Consider the following 19,887-nt stretch of genomic DNA (forward strand, 5'->3'; position numbering starts at 1 on the left):
TTGAGGCTGCATTTATCAGCAGCTACCTAATAGAAATAAATTTATTACAGCAGTTTCTTTTAACATTTTTATGCAACATTTTGAATAATAAATTTCAAATACATTTCAATGTTGTACAACCCATTTTTTTTCATTTCATATATATATATATATATATATATATTAAAATGTTAATTTGAATGGTGTACCTGAAAGCATATTGAAGAATAGAAACATGTTCAGTGCATAAGAACCAGGTATTTGTTCCATATAATTCTTGTTCGTGTAATAATTCTTTTTTTTTTTCCAAAGCAAGTTCACAGCTTAAGCAAGAAGGATATTTCAGTGTGCTAATATTGTCTTCTATGATGAAGTGTTCATTAAAAATAAAAAATTAAGCCCTTACCATACCTTGGGAAATATCATGATAGATTTTTTTTATATATTAGTATTTCATTTTTTTTTTTTTTTTTTTTTTTTTTTTTGGCCCATCATGCAAGTTGTATGGCAGTGAATAAGCACTGTTTGGACTTTGAGAGAAAAAAATGGTATTTCTACATTCATTATAATTTCTTTTTTTTTAAAAATTCAGCTGATTTTGAGTGGCTTCAATTGCAATGAAATGTACATTTAACATGTTAGACTAAGAATTCGATTTTTATCCATAAAAAAATGTGCTTTAATTTGTTAAGTGAGACATTTTGCTAAAAAAAAAAAAAAAAAAAAAATGTTATAAACATAAAAAAGATCTCTCGTTTCTAAGTACTTAAAAAAAAAAGTTTCTTAAAATTAAATGGTGTAAAACAAATTAAATACTTTGAAAAATCTTTCAGAATTTTATTTTTAAAAAGGCTACCAATAAATTTAATATTTATAAAAAGTTTGAAGAGTTCAGCTCTTTTCCTCACTATTAAAATATACAAATGTTAATTGAAATTAAATTAGTTTGAAAAAAAAAAAAAAAATCTACAAATAAATTCTTGATAAATAACCTAAAACAAAAAAAAAAAAAAACTTTTAAAATGTTCTTTATTTTGTAAAACCCAACAAAATTGATTTAAAGATAAAATTTTTAAAAATTAAGAAATAATCCATCTTACCAATGTGAGGCTGAAAAGACCGATGCTAAGAAGTAATAACTAAAATGGTTTAGTAAATTTTTTTTCATCTTTTTCTCTTTTGAAAGTAATGCACTTTCCATTTTCAGATGTTTCGAAGAATTGTACTAAAGTAGCCAAAGTGAGATTTACCGGGGATCAGGCTACTAAAGCAAACAATTCATTATTTTCATTATAATGATTGGCACATCTAAATAAATCGTTTAAAAATCCCTAGTTTTGGTTCAATTGACTTTCTTTCTTTTTTTTTTTGAGAAATTTTGTTAAATTTCATTTCAGTTTGTATTCATTTTCTTTTTTATTTTTAATTATTATTGAACCTAATACTAAAGTTGATAAATGATCATAAGAAAATTTGGGATAAATACACAAAAAGAAACCACTATAAAAAAAAAAAAGAAAAAAAAAGAAAATATGATCAAACAACAAATTTATTTTTAAGGCTTTGGTGGCTTAGCACCTAGATCAGGGATATCCATTTTAAAAAGGGTTTGGAGTAAAGGAAATATTAAATCAACTGAATTTGGTTATTAACGGAATAATTTTGCTCTCAAGTTGGAATAATGAATTCATTAAAAAAATATTTTAAAATTAATTTTCTTTTATTTATTTAACTCAACTGATAGTTTAATCAATACATTAAATATTTATGCTTTTAATTTCTTTTTTTTTTTTTTACAAAATAAGATAAATGTGATAACTTAGTTTTTATTATATAAAAAAAAAAAAGACTTAAAATTAGGATAAAATCATCTTTAAATAAAACTAATAAAAAAAAAAAAGAAACGAGTAACTCAAAATATAAAACAAAAATATTTTCTAAATTTCTAAGCTGATGAACCAAACCAGTCTGGAAATAAAAAGGAAACTATAACATTTTTCTTGATCACAAAACATTAAAAAAAACATTTTTTTTTTTTTTTTCAAAATCATTAGAAATAAAATATTCCAAACTTAATGAATACAAAGACAAGTTTTGTTAGAAAAATTATCCAGTAATTTCCCCCTCCTCAACTTATTCAATATTAACTGCAGTACATTTTTCGGCAGTTTGCTTAGAGAGGTGGCAAGACAAGGAGTTGTATTGTTTGGTTAGTTGTAAAAAATAAAATCAAATAAACAAAAAAAACAAAACAAAAAAAACAAAAGTGTAAAAACAGAGAGGCAAGGGAGATAATAAACGATTTATTAATAACATGCAGATGATTAAAAACAATTTCATGTCTTTTGATTTAACAAAAGATGTGGAGAAGCAGGAAGGGAGAAGGAACAGCATTGGAATTGTTGGCTTTTTATTCCTTATAAACAGGACTTAAAGCAAGATTTTTTTTTTTTTTAACACATTAAATCAACAAGTTGAAAAAAAAAAAAAATCAACAGAAATAAAGAAATTCAATTTTAATAAGATATAACGGTTTAGTTTGTTGATTACCTTTATTAATTTCAAAACCTTTCGAGGTTATTTTTATTTTTAGGTAAAATTTAATGAAGAAATTTTTTTAAGATTTGATAAGCATCAACTTTTTTTTTTTTTTTCTTTTTTAACACTAAATAGTCTCAGTTAAAATGTTGAAAACAATCTCATCATCCTGTCAAAAATTTTTACAGCACACTTGGGAGAAAAGAGGAGGGGGTAGAATTAATGTATATTAGACATAGAATAGACACACATGCACACGTAAGCTCTTTATTTGAAAATTGATTTGATAAAGGTTTTGAATTGCCAAAATCTATCTATAGATAGTCAAACGAGGTACTCTTCTGCAACAGTTGTACATCTTTCAACTGAATGTCAGGATGTGGAAGTACGATTATTGTTGATATCATTGTTCATTAATATTTTGGTGCAAAGTCATTGTCTGCGCTATATTTATGAATACAAATAGTAATATGTACTGCAACCAGAATCGTTTTTCCAGATGTTGATGATGGTTGAAGTAGATGGAATTATAGTTTCAGAAAACACTTTATTCCACAAGATTTCACCTGGAATGCATAGTTTTCATGCTATAGACATGTGTGCATATGTGTAGCTAATTTATTTTTAGATCTGTTAAGGAATCTCTTATTTTAATAAGACTATTTCTTCTCATTCATTTTGTTGCACTTTAAGCGTGTACCTTCTGACCATCTCTTTAAGTTTATTTAACCTGTCCGATGAATTGTTAAACATCCAATTTTCTTCTTTTTAAATTATTGAATCAAACAACCTTGGCAATAACAACATACATCTGAAACATATAAGCAAAATATACCTATTAGAAACGTCAACAATTTTTTTATTTTTATTTTACAAGATCAATAAACTTTGTTTAGTTAAAATATCCAGATAGATAAGGTAGGTTTCTTGTTAAGTTTAACTAAATTACCTACATTCATAAGAGGTGATGGTGGTTAACAGCACGGACTGAAGACCTGGGTGTCCCAAGTTTGAATCCAGTTCATTCCACAAAAATCACTTTCACTTAGGATGTTGGCAACCTTCATGTGGTCCCTCCCATAAGTACTTGATGTCTTTCTAGAAAGAATTCAGACTATAACAATATCTGGGATACTAATGCCAACAATAGAATCTTCGGATTCATACAATAATGACAACCTACATTTGTGCATGCAGGTTGTAAATTAAAACAAATATTAAGACATGCCTATCCCTTCGAGTACAGAGTTGATTAACGATTTTTTTTTTTTTTTTTTTCAGACTGATTCCAATATTTTTGTAAATAATACTAATGATTAAAAGATTTCAATTTATAAAAATAAGAATAACCATTTTACTGGGTTTCTTTTTTATAAAATCGAAAAAAAAAAAAAAAAAAAAAAAGAAAGAAATTGGGTCCAATTATTCATTGAGGAAACGTCTTATGAACATAAGTTTAAATGACAAAAAATAGAAATAAAGAAAAGAAAATATAGAAATAAAGAAAATCAATAAGAGAAAGACAAACTTAAACCTAGATATATTATCTAAAATGAAAGCCAACAAGCGAAATCATAAGTATAGAGGCAAGATGCAGTTTACTGAATGTCTTAACTGATTACATGAACGTCTAGTATTAGTAAAAAAGGAAAAGAGAAAAATCCGAAGAAATGTAAGTTGTTAATATTGTGGATTAAAAAAAAAAAAAAGGTAGAAAGTGCTTCTTTTAAAATCATTTGCTGTTTGTTTGATGTGATTGGAATGCTTGGAGATTATTCGCACCCGGTCGTTTACGCTTCCCAACTGAATATTTTGTCAGTTTCAAACAACTGAAAGTATCTTTATAGGCTTAAACAGATCCTTACACCTTCTGTTATAACAAAAACAAAAGGGGAATATATAAATTTGGATGAAAAAAAAAAAAAAGTTTATTTTTTTGGGGTTTTTTTTTTTTTGACATTAGGAAGAGTACTGAGAATTAATACAAACATTTCTAGACCCAAAGATTTTAAGATGAATAAGCGAAATAATAAGGAAATGGGTTACAATTAATTTCTCATGCATATTAACAAAGTTAAAAAAAAAAAATGTAATAAATACGTATGTTTGTTAAAGGGAAACAAAATAAAAATGTGAAAGATAAAAAAAAAATGCACTAACAAAAACAAAAGAAACTATAATGGTTTACCTTTAATAACCTCATTCTTAACAGATTGAACATAAAAAAAATTGCTAATGCTGCATTTCGTTTTCTCTTCCCCTTTCAAAATGGGTTTGTTTAAAAGCTCAGCTGAAAATAGGTATAATGAAGAATATAATCAGAACTGTGCTTATAAGTGCAGAGAAAATATTGAGAAAATAACGTAATATCAAACTAAATAGAAAATTGAGGAAAAAAAAAGATGATGATATTTGAAAGAAACATGCATGAAATTAAACAAAAAAAAAAAAAGCATTTAGTTTTATTACATTTGTTTGCTTTTTTTTTTTTAAAGAGATCATAATGACAGAGAATGGAGAAAAGGGAGATAACTGGATCCCAGTTACAAAAAGGGTGGTGTAGGATTTAAAAAAAAAAAAAAAAAAAAGACACTGACAGTGGAATATTCAATTCAAATTTGGGATTGTTTTTCATCTTTGCTATATCATCAAATACTGAACTGTAACAAGAGTTTTATTCCAACTGCAGGCATGAGACAAAAGTTTCAAGTGAAAATAGTACTTTATGTTGTTGAAATAGCAAGAGCAGAAGAATTTTTTTTAAAAAGGAAAAAGAATTATATAGGACTAATTGTATTCTATAAGTTATTATTTTGCTGGATTATTTTTTAAATTTGCCCTTGAAATTAAAAGACAAGTTAGAATTTCAATGTTTTTTTTTTATTCATTTATTTAAATTTAGTTTTAATGCAGAAATTTAGAATAGAGATCTATCAAGATGACGACAGTAAACAAATAGTGAATTTGTCAGATTGAATGGTATACAAGTTTAGAGAAAATAGAAAAATGGCTTTTTTTCATTGGAAATAAAAATAAAAAAATTTTTTTTTTACATTTCTTAAAGCAATTATTTTCAAATTTGATGTTATTCATCAAAACGATTTATGCTTATATAAAAAGAAAATATACAATTCTAAAATAATCGCAGAAAATAAAAATTAAAAGATAAGCACTATATTTAAGAATTAAGACAAGACTGATGAAAACCTATTTTCATCATCAATCATTGCACGGTCACTGGTACAACAATGGCAGATATCGTTTTTCTTTGATTTTGCATACAAAAGAATCATAATAATCGATTAGTGCCTGCAAACTAATTCTAACCAGAAATTACTTTCTATTCATCAGTTTAAAAAATTAAAAATCGCTGTTGAATGTTGAGGACTATGAAGTATGCTGTTTTAAATCATTCTCATTTCATCATTATAACTAAAAAAAAAAAAAAAAAAAATGTCTGTAACAGTGATTTCTCTATGATCATGCAAAATTTGAAAGTGATTTTAAAATCTTTAAACTATCAGTTCTGAAAATAATTTCTGCTTAAAATTAAAGTTTATAAGCCAAAGCCAAGTATTATGGTTTTCTGTTACTACTAAACCAAAAGAAAAACAATAGTTTTCGATCGCGCCATTATTTGTACCCAACAACACATGCAAAGGTTAAATAACCATCATTTATTTCCTTTCAAAACAGCACATCAAAAGACAAAAATGTGCATTTGTTTGATTTTTTAAAAATTTCTTATGAATTAAAAGTATATTTAATAAAAGCTTAAAAATGGACTAGTAGCTTAAAATTATTTATAAAGGTTAGAAAGTTTATTGTAAACCTTAATGGAGAACTGAACGATTGTATATTTGTTTTCTTTTCAATGATTTCTTTTTTTACAAAAAGTGTTCAATATTTTAAAATTTTCAAATCTAAACTAGAACAAAATGACAATGTTAAATAACAGTAAATAAATAAACGCTGTCAGAAGTTACTGATTTGTAAACACAATAAATATGACAATGTTTATTTATTTGTTAGTTGATTCTTTTATTTTTCTTTACAAATAGAGTGAAAACCTACAGACTTTTTACTTATTTGTCTATTTGATTTACGAAAATCTATTAAGCCGTCCGAAATTAATTCTAACAAGTGATCTGAAGAATTTGAATAGGCGAAAAAAAAAAAAAAAAAATCGAAAAAAAAAAAAAGTGATCATATAGTTGAGAAAAAAGGCAAGAAAGGGAATGAGATAAAAGAGAAAGTTGGAAATTTGAAAAAAGTTCACAAGAGAAAAAAAACTGTTTTTTGTTTTCTAAATTCTCTCCAAAAATTGTGGAATTGCAAATTCTTGAAAGCCACAAAAAGCAGTCTCATGCCTGCCCGAAATAAATTTTAATTTATTTCTTTTTCCTCTTTTTTCCAATCAGATTTTATTGATTTTTTTTCTTTTTTCTTTTTACTGTAACTTTTTTTTAGTATTTCTTTATTTTTTTAAAAACCTTTTACCAGAAAAAAGAAAAGAAAAAATTGGGGGCGCAATTTCTTCAGAATTCATAATTGAAGTTTATATATAACATAGCCTTTCGCCCATGTCAAGAATTATATATATATATATATATATATATATATATATATATATATATATATATATATATATATATATATTATTAGTTGTGTAGTGTATGTTGCTGCATATAAGTTCAGTGTGTTGTGAAATGTAATCATACAAACGCATTCACAACCTCATAAAATTGCTGGTCGGCTACACACCGGACACCAGCATTGAGGCTCAATCACTCCTACGAATAAAATCCAGCAAATGGAAAATATGTTTCATCATCATCATCATCATCATCAAGAACTGCGGCATTTGTCCAATAGGGGGCATGAGTAGGACGTGGACGGCCCGTGGCCCCCAACGCCAAAATATGTATGTAGTAAGCCTAACTTTGTGTACTTGGGTCACACTGCAGCAGTCGTACGATTGATGGGTCACTTTTGGCACCCTCAATGAATTCAGCCAATGAGAGTTTCCCATCCAAATTTTTGTCCATTTGACGAAATATCTTGTCTGTTCGTTTCTCGGGAGTAGACTCATCCTCTGGCATCTTCATAACCGTTCCCACCATTTTGTAGATGGCCTGAAAATATATAAGGACAACAACATTAAAATCATAAAAACAAAATAAAGAAAACGTGTGCGTGGAGGGACAAAACTTGTAAGTATAGAATATCAAAAACATGAAAGGTGAAAAAAAAAAAAAAAAAAAATTCCACCAACGAAAATTTTTTATAAATAAAAAAAAAATTAAAAACATTTAAAATAAATTTATTTATTGCAGACTATTATCCCCATCTTTTTAGTTGTTTCACGATGTTTCGGCCAACTATTCCTCTGGCCTTCGTCCCGCGACGGGATAGGAACCCCGAATCTCCTAACTGCATCCTCAGCAATTACTGCCTTCCATAGTTGTTGTCGTCTCATCACGTTTTTGGCCAAGTAAAAAAACAACTTTGATCACCCTTTGGGGCCCGTGGTGCAGTGAATAGAGACGTAGAATCTCTACGGTTCCAGGTGAGAATTGTCTGAAGATAGCGGTTTCAATCCTACCAAAAGCTGGGCAGAGTTCAATGGAAAGGAAACTAAGAAGAGAGCCTGGACATTTTTTTTTTTGTTAGAACGCTGAAGAACTGGACTAAACCAATGCAGTTTTCTTTTAAGAAACTGTGATGCTGGTGGTATTGCATTCAGCATGAATAGTGCAACACTATAATTGGAATGCCGTCTGGACCAGTTGTTTTACTGGAATCAAGGTTCTTGATTAGTTTGGCGACCTTGTGCACAGATATTTGTATGTTGGATAGTGTGTTGTCTGTTGTAGGAGGAAATACGGGGAGTTGATGACCTTCGTCGCAGAGGGTAGAGTTAGCTGTAAAGTTCTTGGCAAATAGTTTGGCCTTGTCTGATGCTGATGAGATGACCTCAGGTCCATTGATGATGGTTGGGATAGAATGCACACATCTGTTCAGGATCCTGTTTGCTATTTGCCAAAACTGGTGGGAACCACCCCGCTGCTCAGCTACTTTGGATTTGACGGACTGAGCATATAGCTCTCTTGCATTTTTTATTACTCTTTTACAGTGGTTTCTGGCAGTTCTGAAGGCAGCTTTAGTCTCAGTACATCTATTACGTTGGTAGCTATGGAAAAAATGATTTCTGTGCGCAATGGCAGCAGCACATTCTGGGGAGAACCATGGCTGGCTGTTAGGTTTTTGTTGGAATTTCTTGGATGGTATGAATCGGTCTATGCCTACAATTAACCATTTGGTCAGGTCTGATACTATAGAGGATACATCCTTTTTAAACATGGAATGCAAAGGTAGATCAGATATGAATGTATGGAAGCTATTCCAGTCAGCCGTAGAGTATCGATATACAGTATGGTGGAGAGGTACATCTGAAGACTTATTGTATTTCGTTTTTATCTTGATACAACTGTGTGATCGGAGAATCCCAGGGGAGATAAATGGAACATGAACATAGCTCAGGGGAAGTTGTGAGAAAAAGGTCTAGAAGGCTTGCATATTGACCAGCAGTATCGGGCACACGGGTAGGTTTGTGAACAATCTGAGTGAGGTCATAGGCAATGGCAAAATCATAACAGAACCTCCCCTCATCATCTGTCTTATTTGAGTGGGTCAGCCATTCCACGTTATGGACATTGAAGTCACCGCAAATGTGAATGGTAGCCGAAGGATGAGCAGACAGGATGAGGTCAATTTCCTCAGATATACTCTTAAGGACAGTAACCCCGCTGTTGTGGGGGCGATAGAGGGCAAATATGAATGCGGTGGTGTAAACAAGTGCAACCAGGAAGCACATTTAAGGTAAATTAGGGTCTTTTCTGGAAATATCTCTACCACACGGGAAGCCATCTTTAATGTAGGCGCATATTCCATGTCCATGGCGATCTTGGGGGTCAGATTTACATGTTAAGTTAGAGTATCCTTTTATTATGAACTCATCTAGGGAAGTGGTCGGCCCTATGCCAGTTTCGCTTAGAAAGAGTAAGTCCGGTTTCGTCTCCTGTAATTGGGTTTCAACCTCTGGAAGGTTGGAACGTAGACCCCTGATGTTGGAGAAGGAGACATGGTAGTAGTGGTCTACGTTGAAAGATGAGGTTCTAGGTTTATTCATGTTTTTTTTTTTTTTTTTTTTTTTTTTTTTTAGATATTTCATGTTTTTTTGGGGGGGGGATTTGTGGAACAGGTCGACAGACTTGGTTAGAGTAGGACAGAGAGGGAAAGTAAGAGAGAGAGAGAGAGAGGAAATTTTTTATTTTTTTGTAGCACATAAGGTAAAGCCGTAACAATTACCCACTAGTATGGCATCGAGAGGCCCCACCAGAAACTACTGCATGGTCCAGAATCCATTCACCAAATGGCAATACAGCAGCCCCAGTACTTTACACCTGCTGATGTTGAAAAAGCTTCGACCAGAACTTGCTCCCATACTTACAAAACTGTTTAAGTGTTGCCTTAAGGAGAAGTGCTTTCCAACACCCTGGAAAACCTTGTCAGTATGCCCTGTATTTAAGAACTCAGGTGATAAGTCATCTCCCTCTCAGTACAGAACAATAAGTCTCTTGTGTGTTATAAGTTACTGGAATCCATATTAAATAAAGTAGTCAACCACCTCAGCAGAAATAACCTCCTTAGTGACATGCAATATGGTTTCCGTTCTGCTAGATCTACAGCTGATGTGCTAACAGTTATATCTCATAGGATTAGTGAATCTCTCGACAAAGGCTGCCTTTCCAGGACAATTGCTCTTGACATATCAAAGGCCTTCGATCAGGTTTGGCATAAGGGCCTACTTTACAAGATTTCCAGCTACGGTATAATTGGAAATGTTTTCTCAATCATTAAATCATTTCTCTCTGATAACTTTCATAAGAGTAGTGGTTGATGGGCAGCAATCAGAGGCCCACAGTATTAATGCTGGAGTCCCCCAGGGGTCCATCCTGGGCCCAACTCTCTTCCTGATCTACATCAATGATCTCCCAAAACACAGACTTAAATCATTCGTTGACATCTATGCTGATGACACGACCATCTACGGCAACACATCAAAGGCTGTAAATGTTGTCATTTATGGCCTTTGATGTGTTGCCGTAGATTCTCTCTCTCTGATTCCCTCTCCTCTGATCTTGAGCGCGTGGTTCAGTAGGGGAAGAGATGGCTGGTTACTTTTAATGCATCTAAAACCAAGCTCCTTACTTTACATCATCAACGCTCTGTTCCTCATCTAGCATCATTTGAAATGGATGGTTCTCGTCTTGGGGAGGCTTCATGTTTTGACAAGTTCCTGGGTTTAACCTTTACTCCTGATCTGAAATGGAACATGTATATCAAGTCTGTTGCCTGGGCCACTGGGAAAATCTCACTACTGATGCAATTCTCTATCTCTATAAAAGCCAAGTACATCCAAAGATGGAGTACTGCTGCCACATCTGGGCTGGAGCTTCAAAAATCAGCCTATCCTGCCTTGACAAAGTACAAAATAGACTTTGTGGCTTAGTGGGGGATGCTCTCTTCTCTTCCCTGCATCTCTCTCCCACAGAAGAGATGTTGCAAGTCTTTGTTTTATCGTTATTTCCATGGCAAGTGCTCATCCAAGCTCCAATCTCTGGTCCTCCCTCGCCAATCCTTCATGATAAACACTCGTCTAGCTAAAACACTGTCAGTAATTTCCCCCACTCTTTATCTGTGCCTAAATCAAAATGTAGATTCCATGAACATAGCTTTTTTCTGAGAAGTGCACGCCTGTGGAATTCTCTTCCGTTTGCCTGTTTCCCACCTGACTACAACTTGGACGTCTTCAAGTCCAACATAAACAAATTCCTGATTAATCGCCCCCTTAAGTAAGACACTTTATCAAATCTTCAATACCAACTATTACTATGATATTATCCCATTGATTATTGTACACAAAATAACCCTTATCCCCGAGTGGCTTTGGTGATCCCCATGTAAAAAAAAATTTGGGATTTGGTTGGAAAAATGGATGCATAGGATGCCTCAAAGACAGTGCACATTGAAGACCTTAAGTGCATGAAAATCTTTGCACAAGGACTAGGTCACTCAGTTGTATAGCAGTATTGTGTGTATCAATGCTTGGTATATCTAGATTTAAATGATATATATTGTTCAACATACATAATTAATCTATTTGTTATGGAGGAAATATTGAGCTTCTTAAATGGTAATTTGGATCTCTTGCATATACATACGCACACATATTAAACAGAAAAATGCGAGCATAAAAAGTAATATAGTTGAGATTAAACTTAGAAAAGTAAAAGGACTAGTTGTTAAAACTAGAAAAGAAAAAGACAAGATATTCTAGTAAAAAATATAATAAATTTATAACTTAAAATATTGCAGCATTAAGAATTTTTGTAAAAATTCAATTTTATATAAATTTTTATTGCTGCAAAATTTTAAGTTATAAATTTATTATATTTTTTGCTAGAATATCTTGTCTTTTTCTTTTCTAGTTTTAACAACTAATCCTCTACTTTTCTAAGTGTAATCTTAATATTACTTTTCATGCTCGCATTTTTCTATGTAATCCATGATTTTCCCAGGCTTTGCTTTGAAATAATATTTTATTTTCTGTGTTCAATATCATACACATCCATAAAAAAATTACAAACTTCTTAAATTGAGTAAATAATAAAAATCAAATAAAAGACGTAATTAAGTAAATAAACAGAAAGGGACAAAAAAACCCTTAGAGAAACAGAATTAACGGGCAACATCATAAGCGAAAAAATTATCAGCCCTAGCATGGCAAAGGACATCACTTCTGTTCAATCTAACCCCAATAAGATGGCGAGCAACATTCCCCACTATGATTTATGAAAGTGTCGACGACGAAAAAGTTGCTATGGTAACCAACAGCCAATCAGAAGAAACCGTCTCTCACGTTCCTTACTTATTCTGAAGACTTTAACACCAGTAATTTTATTATAACTTGTTTTAATTAACGAAAATTGAAATTATTTCAAAATATAGCTGAGAAAGTGACCTATGAACTGTAAAAATTGTTTGAAATTTAGCTGCGAAATGAGTGAGCGGTGAAACTTTAAAGCAGTTCTAAATGAATAAAACTAACACTTAACCATATATTCAAACACGGTAGTGTTTGAATGATACACACATGATGCCGACAATATTTGCAAAATCATGAAGAAAAGGTAACAGTAATTTAATTTTTTCAAATTTATTCATTAAAATATCTGACTCTACCAAGTGTTTCAAGTTGATGATCAACTTCTTTGCATGCTTCAGTCACTTTTCTAGCATCGCCTTTGATAGAAATTGTCCTTCCCCCATCTTGCATGAAATATTGCAGATATTTTCATGTACTATCTGTTTAATGAGACTTTTCCCCTCACAATTGCATGCATCAACTTACTGGGTACGTGGTTGATGATCTTCTGAGCTTCAGCGACAAACTTAACTGCTCTTACTTTTCTCCATAATTTCACCTTTTAGTCAAATCCTAAATCTTTCAATTTCTTTCCGACTTGTTCTACCATCTTCCCGCTGAGGCTTAGAAAGTTAGAAATCTACTTATTTGTCCTTTTGACACAGATTTAAAGAAAAACTGAGCCCCCCCCCCCACAAATATACAAATTCAAAATTGTCCATAATTATTCTGCAAAAATGCAATGGACATATATCTACAGAAAAACAGTGAATATAACTGCAGCAAAAGTAAAAAAAGGGCATAAAATTAACAATTGAAAACTGAACAAATATCGTCTGCAATCTATATATGCTGACTTTAATTTGAAACAGACTGTGCTATTAACATACAATCTGATAAATATTATATTAGTACGTTCATTTAAAATAATTTTAAAAGGCAGGCTTTTACTAATTACACAATATTGATTTCTAATTTCATTTCCTACAAGCAACAGCTTTAACGTATTTTTTTTTTAATGTCCCAAACAAGGCATATTACCACTAAAATGTAAGGGGCTACTATAAATAACTATAAATAACAAATTAGTAAGTTCAATTACTCCTTGTTATGTTTTGTAGGAGGGGGGGGCAACAAAAACAAAAGAGAAACAATTATTTTATATGAATTCATAAAAATATTACATTTGTTTTTTAGAGTTAGAATATTTGCTAGTCATTTTAAGGAACCATTTATAAAGATTAAAAATGTACCAAGTCGTTTTGAAAAGGTTTAAAACTGTTAAAATAAATAAATAAATAAAATAAGATAAAATTAAATATACTGATTCTGTGATGGAACTAATAGATTGTCAAGTTGAAACCTCAGCTTATACAGTCATCTGTCGTCCATGTTTTGTCATAGTTTCTAATCAGCAATTCATATGATACGCATTAGATTATGGAAGTTTGCGATGAATGATATGTGTTAACCTTTGGGGGAAAAACAAGCAATTAAAAGGAAATATCAACACTGGTGGTTATTATATGAAACATCGATACAGCTTGTATGTAAGCAAAGGAAATTTCGTTTCTTGAAACTGAAAATGCTATTAATTCTATCTTTTTTACTTGAAGTCAGTTTGAGAGGAGTAAACGGGTTAAAGTTCAGGAGAGCGTTTTTTGGTGCCGTCTGCTCCATCTACTATTGAAAATTTCTTTAAAGTGTAGATAGCTCTTTGCTTACATGGAGATTAACCCAAAGATGTGGGAGATCTTGAGGTTTAGTTAATTTTTTTGTCGCAGTACACAGACCTCATTCATTGGTATTTTGCAACTTCGCATCATTTCTATTTAGTGTATATTTAGTGTATATTTAGTGTATATTTAGTGTGTAAATGACCAGAATAGATAATCGTATTTGGTTAAATTTGGCATTCCATAGTCTGTAACGTTATCCATGACACATTTAAACAGAATGTTAAAAATGTCCAACCAAACAGGAAATCTAATACATTTTGTTCACGCAACGTGAATACATGTATTGGCAAATGGTGGATAGAATGCAAGAACTTTGCTAGATTTGCAGAGTCAGAGAAAGTAAATTCTTTATTTGTGAAAGAAAGAAAAACTTCAGTAATCTTGTATTCAAGAAGATTCCAATTAATGTACTAAAATTCCTTGCTACATTAAAAACACACCTTTTCGTTTGATAAGGAAATAATTCATCCACGCATATTTGACGAGGCGACAATAATGGATAAGTGATAAGAAAGCGGGTCCTTTCTAAATAAATTCTAAGTTTTAGAAGAAAATAACCGGAAACAGAAAATAGTATATTGCTAAGTAAAAGAGATCTACATACAATTATATTCACAATAAGATTAAAAAATACCCCCCCCCAAACAACAACAAAAAACAAACAAAGAAAAAAGATTTGGCTACAACATCTACAAACTAGGAGCACAGCAGGTGGTTTATAAGAGATAGACACGTTATGGCATTTCACAAAAACATACTCAGAAATTAATAGAGATACTCATGCTTATGAAACAAAATATTCATAATAAAAGGATATTACGTTTCTGAATTTTTGAGATGGGGATTGGTTATTCATATTATTTTTTCGAACTACTGTTCTCATCTTGAGTGTGATTTTCACAACATTTCGGTCGATGTAACCTCTGATGTATCTTGTCAAACTCCGAAATTTGGATAGAATTTCAAACGAAATCCTTTATTTACTTCACGGGGGTAGCATGCTTTTGTTCCGTCAGCCATGCTACCTCCGTGAAGTAAATTAAAGGTTCCATTCGAAATTCTGTCCAAATTCCCAACTTATACAGAAAAATTCCAGAGTTCGACAAGATAAGGGATTTTATTTTCGTTTTTTTTTAAAAGGATGAAAAAAAAAAAAGATACCCCCCCCCCTCCACAAGTTATGGAATGTATCTGTTTGTTTTATACTTTTGCATCTGAAAGTGCATCAACTATCAAACAGGATGTCATCTAGTCTCAAAGATCCTATCCTTAACATTCTGATGCAGCAAATTTGGTTTTAAAGATATCCAGCTGTTAAGATGCTTCGAAAAGCCTTAAAAATCTACATTCTATAGAAGCAGATTTTTCAAGCATCTCAAAACCAAGGATGGCTATGACATGTGTAGTCTCACCTTTCAGATTAGAAATGTTAAAAATGACTGCAGCAAATGAAAACGTCTCAAAAGAGGGAAATTTAGTATTATTTGGATTCATCGGACTACTGTTCTCATCTTGAGTGAAAATCACACTCAAGATGAGAACAGTAGTCCAATGAATCCAAATAATATAAATAACCAATCTTCATCTCAAAAATTCAGAAACATCAGGGAAATTTTGATAAAAAAGAAATTGAATGATTAACAATACTCGGATACCATATTTTCATATGCTTTATTTGTTTCAACATTTATTTTCTTTATCTAAGTCCCTTACAAAACATTTAACCTTTAATATATTTTCTATGTATGTGCTGAATAGCAAAATTATTTCAAACCAGATCTAATATTTTGCTAATGACTTTTCTTCTGAGGAAAGGAGTCTACATAGAAAATCCATGGATTAAGGAAATTAATTTGAATACTGTATTTTTTGTTCAAATAATATTGGTTTGGAAAAATATTTTTCTGAATGAAATTTAAATATATAAGTATTTATAGTATTTTTTTTTTTTATATCTATATAATATTTTGAGTGTTCCTTTCTTAATCCATGTGTTGCAATTTCTGAAGGCCAAACTCAAAAGAGGCCAAATTTGAAAAATTTGGCTTTGAAAATTCCAATCTGACAACCCTGACCAAAAATATGAAAATAACCTCCTTTTGATGTACCCTCGTATTCAAATATCATTTTAATAATAAATAATTATTGTTGTAATGGCGTGAGAAAGAAATTCATAGTGATTTCAACATGAAGCGGTTCTTCACCGAAGAAAGCAGTCAATAAAATATTAAATAAAAACGGGAACATTCGAAAGAAACAGGACAAAAAAAAAAAAACAAAAAAAAAAAAACATTGTCTGCCAAGACGTGCTGGAATAAAGTAAAAGATCGTCTCTTAAAATGTGATTTTAATCTTTGTATTAAACTATGTAGCACAATATTACTTCCTGAATATTTATTAATACTTATTAATTTATCTCATTTGGGTCAATTCTGTATTTGAAATACAATGAACACTATTTTTATAAGAATGTTAATAAATTCATATTTGCTGTGTTTTTTTTTTTTTTGTCTGTTCAAGAAACTGATTTTTCGTGCTATCCAGAAAAATATCAGCTTTATCAAAATGTATTTGTTAATTCAATATATTTCTCAATCTGTGGAATGTCCATGAGTCTTGTTAGTACATATAATTTTAACTATTTTATTTTACTATGAAATTATTTTTTGAAAAAAAAAACAACAAAAAAAACATTCAATAAAACTAATTAACATAGATAAAATGTAACCTTGTGAATTTAATTACATTTACCATGGAGGGGGGGGGGTAGCATTTTTGATAGAATTTGTGGGTTTGTCATTATGTATACAGTATAGACACTGATTGATGAATCAGTAAATTGATAAAAGTTAAAGCAAAATATCGGTTATGGTGTAACTAAGAACAGATTTAATTTTTGGATAGCTTTCTCCAAAGTCAAGCTTCTGGAAAAGATAAAGTTACATTTTTGTTTACAACTTTGATTTCCTTCATTGCAGACCTGCTACTTATCTCAGTTCTTGCATCTTAGACGACATTGACAAGTTCGATCATGGTCGAAATTTTGATGGAATTTAACTTCTGATTCATCCAAGTTTGATTAAGGCTCTTTGATAAGAGTAACTACTAGTGAAAGCTTTCAGTTTCGTCAAATAGTCTGTGAGTTATCACCATTTTCATGGTATAACCTTAAGAATACTTCATGCAATATAGAGAAGTTTGGTAATGGTTTAAATTTTAACAGAATTTCAACTTTTGATGTTTTCGAAATTTGATGTATAGTTCTGGTGCTCTTTGATAATCACCATACAAAATTGCAGTCTGGTCAGATAAAGTTTTTTTTAATAGTTAACATTTTCATGGTATAACTTTACGAATACTTGATACAACAATGAAAAGTAAGACAGATAAGACTTTGGCCCATCCTTACGTTGTCAGGTAAAAATATAAAGTCTGACGAATAACATGTTTTTTGTTTACATAATGTATTTGCACACTGCATTAAAATATATCTAAATTAGATAGCGAAACAATAAGGATAATATAGAAATAAAGTTATTTTTACTTATGCAAGAAGATTGTATTACTTGTTTTGTCTGGACTATTGTTCTCCTTATGAGTGTGAGACGGGTATATATGCTGATGACACCACCCTCTATAACAGGCACGAGGGGAAAACAAATGAGCACATATCTAAGGAAATGGCAGAAACACTAGAGGATGACCTCCAATCTGTAGTGAAATGGGGACAAAAATGGATGGTCACATTCAATGCTGCCAAGACTAAACTTGTTTCCTTCAATAATTACAAGAAACCTTCTCTACCACCAATAGCAATGGCCAAGAACACATTGCCTGAAAGTACATCTTTTAAACTCCTCGGCCTAACATTCACAGGAAACATGAGTTGGAACAATCACATTGAGAGCATTGCCAGGACCGCTGTGAAGAAGGTAGGCTCTCTCTACTGTGCTAGAAAGCTACTAACGCCTGAAAGTATCCTGTACCTCTGTAAAGTCCACCATGTATGGAGTATTGTTGTCATGTTTGGGCTGGTGCATTTGCTACTAGTCTCAAGGTTCAAAAGAGTCTCCAACCTGATAGGTCCTGAACTGTCATCTAAGCTTCAGCCTCTGTCCCACTGACGAAATGTTGCCTGTTCTACAAGTATTGTAATGGTGAATGCTCTGACAAACTGCAAGCACTTGTTCCCCCCACGATGTAAATACCCTCGACAAACCTGACAAGCAAAATCCCACTCCTACACAGAGTTCCCTAGATGTAAGAGAACTTTCTACCCCAGTAGTTTCTTCCCCAAAACCGCTAGACTTTAGAATTTCATTCCGGATCCCTGCTTCCCCAACTGTACTGACATGCAGAAGTTCAAGTGTAACGTGAACCGATATCTTGCTGCCCAACTCCCTACATAGTACCCTAGTAGCTTATGTCCCTGATAGTAGCCCCCTACACCAAAGTGGCAATGTGCCTTGTTTGGGCTAAAAAAGATTTGTGCAAAGTTTCCATCAATGTAGCCTTCGACCTTCGTCAGGCAAGTTGGTTGCCATCTTGGAAAAGAAAGGAAAAAAATGTTACTGACTCTGTAGATGGCTTCCTATTCTTGGAGTTTTTGTTTTTTTAGCTGTGGTTTCGTATATGTGAAAAAAAAAAAAAAAAAATTGGTTGACAAAGGTAGATAATCTCCTGTCAAACTCTATTAGAGTTACTTCCCTTTGTCAATCAAATTTTTTTTTCACGCATATAAAACAACGGCAATAAAAACCAAAACGATCAAAGAATACAAAACCATCTACAGCGCCAGTAACTTGTCTCCCTTCTTTTCCAAGAAGGCAACCAACATGCCTGACGAAGGTCGAAGGCTACATTGACTGAAACGCTGCGTAAATAACTCAAAATAAGAATAGTCCGATCGAAACAAGTAATACAGACCTCATCAAAAAAATTTAGAACTGTAAAATGCAAGAAGAATTTAACAACTTTGTCAGTTTATGAATTTTTGAATGAAATCAAAATGGAAGAGATAACGGTAATGATTATGCTCCAGTTGGTCATGTGTATGTCTAATATATATTTAAACGCTTTGTTAATAATTTATGCATTTATTTGTAAAAAGTTGCATGAATCTTTCTTATTACTGTAATAATGAGAACTAATTTTACAGCCTCAGATTCTTGTTTGATAACGAAACAATTTCTTTTAAAATTTGCATTATTTTATGCTGTTGCATTTTTTATTTCAGTATGAAAAGTTAATAAAATAGTAAATAAAAAAATACGAATCAAATATCTAAGTTACATAGTTAAGGAGAAAAACAAATTTGTATTATGTTATCAAGATAGAGATTACATTAAAAAAAGAAAGTCATCCAGTCCTTTCTATTTCCTAAAAATTGCAGAAATAATTTTTTCGAATTTATTTTATAAGGGGGGGGGGTAGGGGGGACGATAAAAAGAAAACACTATAGCTTTATATTAAAACTTTCATTGAAAAAATCAATTCAGGCAATTTGATTATGTTGTAGAGCTGACATCTATTCAATGTAGCCGCCTTCAACCTTAATCACTGTCTCGATATGGGTCCGGAACTGGGAGCATGCCTTTGGCAGAAGCTCGACGAATACTTAGCGAATACTCGGTGATCAGG

At 31.6% G+C, this 19,887-nt stretch overlaps 1 protein-coding gene across 5 annotated transcripts in view; it reads right to left on the minus strand.

The window, feature by feature from the left end:
* Positions 1-430: 430 nt before the first annotated feature.
* Positions 431-19,887, minus strand: part of LOC145254471 (neurocalcin homolog) — a 537,803-nt gene continuing 518,346 nt past the window's right edge. For all 5 annotated transcript variants that reach the window (XM_080113027.1, XM_080113029.1, XM_080113035.1 and 2 more), the window contains one exon: positions 431-7,652. In XM_080113027.1, coding sequence (XP_079969153.1) covers positions 7,455-7,652 — 198 coding nt within the window. In that variant the 3' untranslated portion in view covers positions 431-7,454. The remainder of the gene's footprint in view (positions 7,653-19,887) is intronic.

This window comes from Euprymna scolopes, chromosome 3 (genome assembly GCF_053919585.1).
Source record: "Euprymna scolopes isolate OS-2025 chromosome 3, ASM5391958v1, whole genome shotgun sequence".
In the NCBI taxonomy this organism is placed as follows: Eukaryota; Metazoa; Mollusca; class Cephalopoda; order Sepiida; family Sepiolidae; genus Euprymna; species Euprymna scolopes.